Genomic DNA, 12,229 nt, shown 5'->3' on the forward strand with positions numbered 1-12,229 from the left:
TCAAAATGAATAATATGCCAAAACTGATAGCAAATGTCCCATGACCTGAACAAGAAAGCATTACTGACAGTACAGAAGTAAATGTTCCAGCTGAACCTAATGATGGTGTACTATTTGACACCCAGTGATACCATCCACCTTTGAGTTTGACCTTACCTATCTTCCGACGCCTGCTGCTCATATCCTATCCTTTACAAAGTCCTGTTTAATCCCTCTTCCCAAATTCTTATCCCAGAAACTCTCCCCTCCCAATACCATCAGTCACTTTCTCCTACTCCAACCCCCAAAAAACATGATTTTTGACTGAAGGTATATTATAATTATATCTTTTGGAAAAATGGACAGCAAAAAACATTACCAATGGAAAAACCATGGATTTGACCGCCAGAACATTTTTGAAGCAAGGTTTGAGAATTTATTTACCCAAGTGCAATTATTTTAGGCATCGGACATTTTTAGATTTTGAAAGAAAGGTTTAATAATTCAGTTGCACTGCATAATTGTTCACTGGTTCATTCTGTACAAGGACTTGTTTTAGTTAGCCTTCAAATAAGATGTGCAAGCCACTTTTTCAAAAGCCTTGCACTTGAGCTGCTGCCACCTCAGTATAAAATTTCAATTTTTGTTAACAGCATTGATTTAAAACACAAAATCTGTCATTCTTTGGATGTTTTCTATGTGTCAGAACATCAACCTGTCTTTGTTGCCAATTATCTTGTCTTTTTCCTTCCATATGGAGGGGGGAGTGGTCTCTCCAGTGAAAAACTCCAGGACTGCATTGTTCGAGCACAAACAAGACACAGAGAAATCCATAAACTGTTCACTGAAGTGATTAATAGTGTAACACCCACAATAAATGTGAAGAGAGACAATAATTAATCCTGTTGTAAGTTTGACTGTACAATAAATCACTTTTTTTCTTTCAAATCATTATGTACAAGTTATTTTTTACACTAAGTTAACAAAAGGACTTGCTGAAACAAAAGATTATACTATATACAATGGTTGGGTTTCATTTTTAAAAATTCAAGAGCAATCTTAAAGTTAGAAACAGGAGATGGTTCATGATTTTGGTGGAGTAGGAGTCCTTCTTTTCCTTTTACTTTTTGATTGGCTGCCTGAATGCTGCTGCTGTTGCTGTTGTTGCCGAAGCTGAACTGCTATAGCCATTTGATGTTGCAAGTATCGTAACTGCTGCCGGGAACGGAAGGGGAACAAAAGAACACATTTGTAAGACGTGGAGAAAAATGTTCAGATGATCAAATTGTGGGCTTGACATCAAAGAAATGAATCAGTTTAAACATTTTGGAAGTGTTTATAGATGGAGACAGGAAAAGAAAATTAAACCCACAAACTTAATGACTACAGTCAAGCAGCACCAGTGGCACAGAAGAGTTAAAGACAATTTGACACACAAACACTTGTTCTTGCAGAGCTAACTGCATGCTTGTTAGTCAACGTCTGATCTAAAAATGCTTTAGTATTTCCAGTTGGATGCAGATGTAGATGGTAACAGAACCGCAGCAAGTCAGCAACTTCTAAGGCATCTGTGCTAGGCTCAGTATTGTATAGGGGTGTAATATCCCAAGTTAAACAATTCTGTACTTTGCATTTTCAAATGATTTCAATTTCATCATGCTGTGACTCATTTACTCGTCTTCCTTTTAAAAAGCACAACAATGAAAACATATTGAGCACTAGCACCTTTCATAGCCATTTTCATGATGCACAGTTGACTTTGATTCCAACTGCAGGTATGTAAAAATGTATATTTTTTTACATTTCTGTTTACGTTTTTGGGGGATGTAAGTGGGGAGTATCCCAATAACATTACCTGCAGTGGTTCTCATCTTTCAATGTGCCACAAGCACTTCTTGAGCATAAGTACAAGAAAGAGGTGGATGGCTAGGATGTCATTAATGTAAATTCAATGCTCCAAAGTGATTAAATAATTGCATCCTAATTGCCCAATTTTATTTTGACTGCCAACGCTTCCCAGATTCAAACAACCATAAAACCTTTTAGATTTTTGGGCAGCACCTCAGTGACTTTTCTCCATTCTTTATTTTGGAGCTGAGAATTTTTTTAATTCATGTAACTGTAGCCAAGTTGCTGGATTACTTGTATCTGTTGCTGCTGCTGCAAGGCTTGATGCTGTTGCTGCTGCAAGGCAGATGTAAGCTGGAGTCTCTGCTGAGGAAGGCTTTGCCCAGGTCTGTTCACAGCAGAGCCAAGCTGAGACAACACTACAGGGGAGATAGGTAGGGGGGAAAAGGAGGGACAACAAGAGGTTCAAATGAGGGAGGGAACCAGGATAGGGAAAGATTGTAACAGAAAGGGGATCAGTAGAATTCACCTATTAGTCTAAATCAGAAACATAGCTAAATAATTTTAGTGAATGTAATAGATTACAAGTATGTAATTTGTTAAATATACTGAGGGTGCATTTAATTTCTTGCTGTTTTTTTTAGTTGGAAGTATCTTAACTATTTGTGGAAGCTTTCACGAGGTCCAATTAGCAGTATTTAGAATGTGGAAGCTTTCACGAGGTTTAATTAACAGTATTTAGAATGATAGTAATTGGTTGAGAAACATTAGCGATCTCAATGAACAGGGTTTAATTTTGTTTCGAAATGCATGCTTCCAATTCATGAAAGCTAGAATGGGCATAATTCAATTTCCTAACTTCAATTATAGTAAAATAATGCACACTCAGTACTCAAAAGGTTAAATAGTTTCAATTTTAATGGAAATATGCATGCTGATCAATTGATTAGTCAGACCACCACAATATTGGGTATAATCAGGGACTGGAAGACAAGTGGAAATGGATTGGTATACTCCCCAAACCACTCTGAAGAATTGCTATGCAAAGCAACAGACATTTGTGGGGTAGTGGAGGGGTAAAAAAAAAAAAGCTAAAGGGTTAAGTGCAACAAATTAAATACATGCATTCAGGCTTTCAATGAGTTGGTGCAATCCTTTTAATATGGTGCACACTGTCAAGCAATCTGTATCTGACTGGAAGTGGCATGACAAGACGCCAAGGAAACAAAGCAATCGTTAGCAGTTCATAGATGCAAAATCCAAGGCTGACAGACTAGTTAGACATTTCTGAAAGAAAGTTACTCAAGATGGAAATGAAAGGAAGAGTAAGGAACATAAGTGAGAAGATGAAAGTAATAGTATGTACCTGCAGCCTGTGGAGGCACAAAACCTGCTGCCAGGTTGATGACTGCAGTCTGCTGAGCTGCCAAAGCCTGCTCCTGGCTAGCTGGAACCTGGTCAGAATTCTGCTGGACAGAACAGAGTTCCTACATCTGAGATCTATGGTACTTCGCATCAGTGTGAAATACTATTGTTATTTGAACACTTTCTAGACTAAATATCTCAAGGATTTCCATCTCAGTGAACTAAACTTCAGATATCACAAGGCCACAGTACTTTAATGGGATATTTTAAGAAGCTGATGACACAGCTACAACTATTCTGAAGAATTCGGTAATTTTGTGAAAAATAGTTCTGTTCAAAATTAAACCTACTATCTAGATTCAGCATAATCAAACTACTTATTCCAGTCTTGTCACCATTTCTTTTTCGCCATTTTCCCGAAACCAATGGATCTAATCCTTACGCTTGCACAGGTAACAAAGTCCAGATTTAGTTAAATTCAATGTTGATTGATGGAAGAGTGATTGATTATACTTTATAATCAAAGAGCAGGTCCTTAACTGGACAAGAAGTTGTTTCTGCAGATGTATTTCCCTGCTATTAGCCTCAACAATTAATACGGTATTGCCTTCTAACACAGAAGTAGCTCTTCAAAAAGGTATCTTGATATTTCTGTTGAATTCGCATATAGTTCGAACTTCCATGAAAAGTTCAGCTTTTTAAAAGAAAAAGTCGATTCTCAGAGGGAAGCAATCTGGGACACATTATAACAACCTCTGTATCTGAAGGAATGACCTAGTAGAAAAGTGAGAAAGTTTCATCCAGTATGAATGAAGATATTTAGAAAGAAACATGAAAGACAATCCTAGTTTAGTGCGACATTGAAGTTGGCAAAAAAAAAGGAAGCATCATGCATTTTATAAAGCAATACAATAACCCATCTTACCCAAGCCAACACAAATAAAGCAATTTCAACCATCTGCTGTGAAAGTTTGCCATTGGTACTGCTGAAATTTTGTGGATTTAATAAATGGCTTAAAATTCTGAATATAACAGTTCTGAGTTCCTGTATCCTGTAACAAATTAACAACTGGAGTGACTGACTGCTTTAAGTTATACAGTAAAGTTACTGGCTGGAGTAATCTATTTGGGTCAAGATTTGCAGTGGGTGGAAATCAGGTAATTAAAACATCTTGTGGATGTTTCTGATAATTTAGTTCTATATTAATATGTTATTAGGTAGTATGGGACTTGCAACATTTGATCATCTGTATGACCCATTTTTTAGTAGTTATGCTTTTGCTTTTACAGTGCATATTTTTTTCCACTGCTTCCTTTGGTTCTTTTTAAAAAATATTTACAAGAAATGAATGTTCCTAAGGTTCACAGGTCTGAAATAATCTGTCAATGTCAAATGATTAAATTATGTACGCAAACACTATTAATAGAACGTAATATCATAAAGTCACCACACCTGACTTTCTATCAATAGATGTCAGTATTGTACTATGTTATTCAATACTTTAAAACCTTTCCTCTGATTTTCTCCAGAATTAGTAATGACTTCTTCACTTTCTAAGCAATCAACGAAAATTAAGATATTGATGCACCCTTTCAAACATAAACAAGCACATTTCGGTGAGTTGTCATTGAAGAACTTCAGTCCAGTTCTAGCCAGAGAATGACACCAGACTCCTGGCTCATTCACACCATGAAAATGACCTCCTCCAAGTAAATCAAAAAATACATTTTAAGTCTTAAAATATTTTTGCATTTGATGTAATGAATACTGTTGAAATTAAATAACACTGATTTAATTAGAAGCATTGATTTAATATTCTATCAATCTTTAGTTATTCAATGGCATTTGCAGACACCACTAGATCGGAATCCTACGCTAATGAAGCAGCTAATATTTTATTTTGTTTTCAAATTTCAGAACCAGGATTAAAATTACGCTTTGATGTCGCTCTTAGATACTATACTAGCTTAAGTTTTGAAGTAAAATTACAATATGGCAACATTTACTACCATTATTGCAAAGCAAGCCACAAGATATTTTATTAAAGGCCTATTACGGCAAATATCAATTTGCAATTCTAAACTGATTTCTACTTGAGCGTGTGTCAGGTTTTAATTTTCCTGTCCATTGTGAAGAATAGGGGGAAGTACATGAGTGAAAGCCCTCAGCCCTAAAAAGCTTTATTTTTCTGTGTTCAGCATTTACATTCTTGTCATTTCAAAAGCTGCATTTACTGCTGTATTCTCCGGCTGTGTCCTGCAGTCTGCTCAGTGACTCAATTTACTAGCTTTGTAACATGTAAAGAAAAATGCACCTGTTCTCCCTGCTGTTGAGGGCTGGAAGTTGCAGACTGCTGGGATGACTGTTGCTGCTGTAGTGGATTGAAGATCACTGGCGGGCAACTTGACAGCTGGGATAGGATTAAAAATGTAAAATAAAGACAAAACCGCTATCTAAATTTGGATTACATTATATTATCTCTATAACTACACCCTTTTTGGCACAATGTTTTAAGAACTAACATAGAAAAACAAATCTGTTACAATTTATATTCCAAGTGTGCCTGTAAGTGACACTCAGTAGGTCTGGCAACCTTTGTAGACAGCTAACCTTTCAGGTCTGTGACCCTTCATCAGAATGTAATAGGTTTTAAGCAACTGGGAGGGTGGGGAAAAAAACAAAAGGGAAGGAGGGTTGGTGAGATTAAATGACAAGAGTTCATGCTGCAAAGTCAAAGGGAGTAAGTAGTAATGAAACAAGTAAAGAAACTAAAGATATGTCTAGAAGAGATGTGAATGGCAGCAACATGAACAGCTGCCATCTGAAAGCAAGGAAAAGAAACAAACCAGTAACGAAAAAGGAAGCACAAGGAGGCACAGTTTTGATCTAAAATGGTTGAATTCCATGTTCAGTCCAGAAGGTTGTAAGGTGCTCAGCCAGAAAGATGAGGTGCTGTTTCTCGAGCTTGCGTCTAACTTCATTGGAACATAGCAGGAAGCCGAGGACAAAAAGATCTGAGTGGGAGCAAAGTAGGGAATTAAAATGATATGCAACTGTTAGTTTGGGGTCATGTTTGTGGACTGGCTGGAGGTTTGGAGGTTTCCTCAAGGCTTAATTGGAATACTGTTGTACACCATAAGGCTGCAGTATTTTAGTCTATGCTGAATAAGCTCAGCCAGGGGAGCAACACCTGAGCACCGTCACTTGGCTAAAACACAGTAGGCCTGCTATGACCAACAGAACTTTCTTCTATGGGATGTCACCGCAGCAAGTCAGCTCCTTGGGGAAAAATACTTAATTCCAAGGTCTCAACAATCATTATCCAGCATAGTTTTTATGCTCATTTAGCATTGAAAAAGCAGTATGTCAGAAAGCAATAACAGACAGATCAGATTGGAAGAAAGATGGAAAATTAAAATAACAGGCAACTGGAAAGTTAGAGTCATGCTTGCAGTCTAGTTGGAGATGGTCCATAAAACGGTTACCCCATCTTTATTTGCTCTCCCCGATGTAGAAATCACATCGTGAGCAGTGAATACAATGTACTAACTCTAAAGAACAACCTTCTCAACTTGTCCTGCCATCTTCAAAGACTTGACACATATAGTCCCAGGTGTCTCTGTTCCTCCACCTCCTTTAAAATTGTACCATTTAGCTTATATTTGCTCTTCTCAGTCTTCCAATCAAAATGCATCACTTCAGACTTCTCTACATTAAATTGCATCTGTCATGTGCCTGCGCATTTCACCAGTCTGCCTCTGTCCTCCGGAGGTGTGTGTCTATCCTACGTGTTTACTACTTTTCAGAGTTCTGTCTCATCTAAAAATATTGAAATTATTCCCTTTATCCAAAGCTTTCTATTCTCATGTTTGAAGTTTAAAATTAATTTGCTGCTGTTAGTATTGTCCAAGGGAACAGAGAGCACTCAGATACCGAAGGGAAAATGGGCATCATTAGTCCGTTTGACGAATGAATGAAAATTTGTCTAAATTCAGATAAAAGATAACAAACCATCTCATTGTTCTGCTCTATGGAGCAATGTATATAAATGACGAAATCCAATAATTAACCCAGTAACAACAAATGACCAATAGACTAATTACAACAAGTCTGATTTGAGATGAGGTGCTAATTCAAGATTAAAAGTGGGATTCGGGAGTCAGTTTGTTGCTTGCAAATTGGACTATGGTTATGGAGGTACTGAATGCTCCCTGCGTCAAGAATTTGAGAAATTGTTGTCAGTTCAGGAACCTGAGGGAGATTCACACTTCTACCTGCCTTGATCACCCAAACAAAGTTTGTGAATGTCAGTCGTATTTGATAAATATACCTTTTTACTTGTAAAAATAAACTTCTGTTTTTGCTGTAGCTGGTTAAAGTCTTGTCAGAACCAAAGTGGATCTATTGAGTTAGAGAGCAAGGTCAGATAAAATAAATCTCTGTAAAAGTTGACGGTACCTTTGATCAATCTTGCAATACTCTTTTTTCCCCCCCTTCCATATCCTTTTTGAATACCTTGTAACCTGGAATATTAAGTTCCTGATGCTCCCTGTGTTTGAGGTAGGTCTCTTCAATAGCTTGTACCTGCAACTATCAACTTTATTTATCACACTCTGTGCATTTGTGCACATATACTTCAAACCTATCCCGTATCCATCTTGTATTCCCATTTCTACTCCTCTCCATTCCAACATGGTGTGTCTCTCCGAGTCCGCCCTGCAACTTCTTTCACCTCGCCAATGTTTCATTTTGCTGCTCCTCCCCTGCTAAATTAGTTTAAACCGTACCCAATAGAATTAGTTAATCTTTCCACAAGTACACTGGACCCAGGACATGAGGTCACTGCTGCCTGAGGAATCTGTAGCCCTCCCTCTTGTACCATTTCTACAGCCATGCATTATCCTGCCTTATTTTGCTACTCCTACATTAACCAGCATATTACAAACAGTATTTAATAAACAATATATTTGATTGTGTTTGGGCAGCTCCCAGTAGCCCCAAAGATAAAACAAAAAAGCAAACAAAATCAATCGATTAACATATTCTGAAGATTTCTTGGAACCAAAGCAAAAATAGTGCAGGATATCACTAAGCAAGCCATGTTCACAACATCGTGGGCCGAAAGGCCTGTTCTGTGCTGTATTTTCTATGTTCTATGTTTAGTCCTACTACTGTTAGGTATAAAAATGTATAATTTTGCAAAGAGAATCTACATTTTACTTCAAGTTCATCACGCCAGGAATAAGTTCACAACAAAGATAATGCAAGAGAAAGTTAAATCCAAAGAACTGTAAGAAACAGGAAATTGCTGAGGATAGACATGGAATAATGCATATGAAATATGTACAAAACAAATGCCCAATGGCAGGAATTGAGGAAGAAACAATAACCTTTAATTCATCCACAGTGTTTAGAGTGAACTAAATTCTTATAATTTAATGCTATTTAACTGCTTAAAATGCATGAAATTAAGAGCTTCTAGGTATACACATGCATAATCAAATGATTGGTGAAAACATGTGGGTGCTGTGCTGTTTGCGCATTTGCAAGATCATCTACAGTAACCAATTGGAATTGTAATGTTTCATTCTATTATCCTTGTGGACCGTATAAAAATACTCAATTTATCTTCGTAGTAAATTACCTATTATTATACACTCTACTAATATAAATTGGGGGAGGGAAACAAAAAGGTGGGTGGAAGGTCATTAATAAAGCAGCTGAAGATGGTTGGGCAGAGGATACTTCCCTGAGCAAGTCCTGCAATAATTTTTTGGTGCTGAGATGATTGGTCTCTACCAACCAGAACCATCTTCCTTATATTAATTATGACTCTAACCAGGGGTTTTCCCTGATACCCTGAAAGGGTAAACCATTTCGGACAGATATAAGGAGACATTTCTTCACACAAAGAGTGGTGAGCCTGTGGAATTCATTACCACAGGAAGTAGTTGATGCTAAAACTTTGAATATATTCAAGAGGCGGCTAGATTTAGCACTTGGGGGAGAATGAGATCAAAGGCTATGGGGAGAAAGCAGGATTAGGCTGTTGAGTTGGATGATCAGCCATGATCGGCGGAGCTGGCTCGAAGGGCCAAAAGGTCTCCTCCTGCTCCTATCTTTTATGTATGTAACTTAGGACTGCTTAACGCACACTCGGTCAATAGCTGTCAAGGGCAGCCATTCACACCTCACCACTAGAATTCAACTTTTATCCATGTTTGGACCAAGGCTTTAATGAGACCTGGAATAGAATGTTTTTTGCAGAACCCAAATTAAACACTGCTGAGCATATTATTGCTGAGTAAGTGCTGCTCAATAGTGTTATTGATTACCCTTCCATGATGATTGAGTAGATTGATGGGCCAGTGAGTGGCCAGATTGGATTTGCCCTGCTTTTTGTGGACAGTAAACACCTGAGCAACTTTTCACATTGTTGGGTAGATGCCGATGCTGTGGCTGTACAAGAACAGATTTACTAGATGTGCGAATAGTTCTGGGGCACAAACTTTAATACTAGTGCTGGGATGTTACCAGGGCCTGTAGACTCTGCTGTGTCTGGTGTACTCAGCCTTTTTTTCATATCACGTGGAGTGAATTGAATTGGCTGAAGACTGGTGTCGGGTGCTGAGAACCTCGAGGGGCGGCAAGATTGGATCATTAACTTGGCACTGGTTGAAGCCTTGTCTTGGGTTCTGCCATCATTCAGTGTGCAATGTGCATTCTTTTGTTTGCCAAAATTTGAGGTGTAACTATTATTGCAGAACAAGGCAGCAGCGCGGGTTCAATTCCCATACCGACCTCCCCGAACAGGTGCCGGAATGTGGCGACTAGGGTTTTTTCACAGTAACTTCATTGAAGCCTACTTGCGACAATAAGCGATGATTATTATTCACGGAAATGTCACTGAGGAAATGCATTTTTTGAAGTGTACAAGGAACTTACAAGTTATATTTTGAAAAAACTCGAACATTGTGTGCCTCTAACCAAATGTTGAAATAAATTAGATATATTTATATGCGCCAATAACGGCAATAAATATCAAAAACAGTCATGTTTCCTCTGTACATGTATACATTGCCTCTTATAAATTATGTACACTTGCTTGCGATCAATACATTTTAGAACCTTTAAATGACAATATATAAAGAATTAAAATATTTTGCCTGCCAGCAAACATGCCATCACAGCATCCTAAAAGGAACTGAATTTTTGTTTAATCAATGACAGTCAGGAAACCAATGATCACTACCTCAGGGAGGAAACAATAATTCAAGTTTTTCCACTTTGGATTTGCTGGCTCATATTCAAGGCCTTAAAAAAGGACCGCGGAATAAAGATGGCGAAACACTGAAATACAAATAGGAATCTCGGGAGGACCGTCGTCTTCACCAGCGTCCACCAGCCGGGCCAGATTCAATTTATGCAGCCGGTCCCATTCCCGCGCCACTTGGATGCCTAGGTACCTAAAGCTTCCTTTTACTAACCTAAACGGCAGCTCTCGCAGTCGCCTCTCCTGGACCACAAACATCTCACTCTTTCCCATATTAAGATTATACCCCGAAAACCACCCAAATTCCCCTAGAGTCCTCATGATTTCTTCCATCCCCTCTATTGGGTCCAAAACATACAGAAGCAGGTCATCCGCATAGAGTGAAACCCTGTGCTCCACCGCCCCCCCCCCCCCCCCCCCCCCCGGACCAGTCCTCTCCAGCTCCTTGAGGCTCTCAGAGCAATTGCCAACGGCTCTATAGCCAGCGCAAACAAGAGTGGGGAGAGGGGGCATCCCTGTCTTGTCCCCCGGTGCAGTCTGAAATAGTCCGATGTTGTCCTATTCGTCCGTACACGTGCTACAGGAGCCTGATACAGTAACCTGACCCAGTCAATAAAGCCCCGCCCGAATCCGAATCGTCCCAGTATCTCCCACAGATAGTCCCATTCTACCCGATCAAAAACCTTTTCTGCATCCATTGCGATCACTACCTCCAACTCCTTACCTTCCGGGGGCATCATGATGACATTTAACAGCCTTCTTACATTGGCCACCAACTGCCTGCCCTGAACAAACCCCGTCTGGTCCTCCCCAATAACGTCTGGAACACAATCCTCGATCCTTCTGGACATGAGTTTGGCCAGCAACATGGCATCTACATTCAACAGGGAGATCGGCCTGTAGGACCCACACAGCTCCGGGTTCTTGTCCCGCTTAAGAATCAGCAAAATCGTTGCATGTGACATCGTCGGGGGCAACACCCCTCTTTCCCTTGCCTCGTTGAACATCCTCAACAGCACCGGCCCCAATATCCCCGAGAACGTTTTATAAAACTCCACTGGGTACCCGTCCGGACCCGGGGCCTTACCCGCCTGCAAGCCCTCCACTATCTTTTCCAGCCCGATTGGGGCCCCCAGCCCTTCTACCCACTCCCCGTCCACCTTTGGGAAATTCAGCCCCTTCAAGAAGTGCCTCATCCCCTCCGGCCCGTAGGGGGTTCCGACCTGTACAGCCTGCTGCAGAAATCCCTAAACTCCTTATTCACCCGTACTAAATCACCAACCAGGTTCCCATCTCCATCCTTTACTTTCCCTATCTTCCTAGCTGCCTCCCTCTTCCTAAGCTGCTGTGCAAGCATTCTTCTGGCCTTCTCTCCATGTTCATAGATCGCCCCCCTCGCCTTGCTCAGCTGCTCCACCGCCCTCCCTCCGCCTGTAACCTCCGCCGTTCCCTTAAAAGCTCTGGGGTCTCCGCATACCTCCTCTCAATCTGTAGTAACTCCTTTACCAGTCGGTCCGTCTCCGCCCTGTCCACCTTCTCCCTATGGGCCCGGACCACCGCCTTCAGTGCTTCCCACACCACCACTGCTGAAATTTTCCCCATGTCATTGACCTGCAGGTAGCTCTGAATACATTTCCTCAGCCGCTCGCACACCCCTTCATCTGCCGAAAGTCCCACATCCAACCTCCAGTGCGGGCGCTGGTTACTGTCTTTGCTAACCTGCAGGTCAACCCAGTGCGGAGCATGGTCTGAGATTGTAATCG

At 40.1% G+C, this 12,229-nt stretch overlaps 2 protein-coding genes across 11 annotated transcripts in view; one reads left to right on the forward strand and one right to left on the reverse strand.

Annotated features, from left to right (window-relative positions):
* Positions 1–927, forward strand: part of exosc8 (exosome component 8) — a 34,459-nt gene extending 33,532 nt beyond the window's left edge. Inside the window, exon 11 of the mRNA XM_072477053.1 lies at positions 740–927. Within this exon, the coding sequence (XP_072333154.1) occupies positions 740–879 (140 nt within the window). The 3' untranslated portion in view covers positions 880–927. The remainder of the gene's footprint in view (positions 1–739) is intronic.
* The window catches only part of supt20 (SPT20 homolog, SAGA complex component), a 107,908-nt gene continuing 96,131 nt past the window's right edge, over positions 453–12,229 (reverse strand). For 4 of the 10 annotated variants that reach the window (XM_072477041.1, XM_072477040.1, XM_072477048.1 and 1 more), the window contains 4 exons: positions 5,508–5,603; positions 3,194–3,293; positions 2,122–2,246; positions 453–1,194 (listed from right to left, as the gene is read on the reverse strand). In XM_072477041.1, the coding sequence (XP_072333142.1) occupies positions 1,063–1,194; positions 2,122–2,246; positions 3,194–3,293; positions 5,508–5,603 (453 nt within the window). In that variant the 3' untranslated portion in view covers positions 453–1,062. The remainder of the gene's footprint in view (positions 1,195–2,121; positions 2,247–3,193; positions 3,294–5,507; positions 5,604–12,229) is intronic. The other 6 variants (XM_072477046.1, XM_072477045.1, XM_072477043.1 and 3 more) reach the window with 5 other exon arrangements.

This window comes from Scyliorhinus torazame, chromosome 15 (genome assembly GCF_047496885.1).
Source record: "Scyliorhinus torazame isolate Kashiwa2021f chromosome 15, sScyTor2.1, whole genome shotgun sequence".
NCBI classification, from domain to species: domain Eukaryota; kingdom Metazoa; phylum Chordata; class Chondrichthyes; order Carcharhiniformes; family Scyliorhinidae; genus Scyliorhinus; species Scyliorhinus torazame.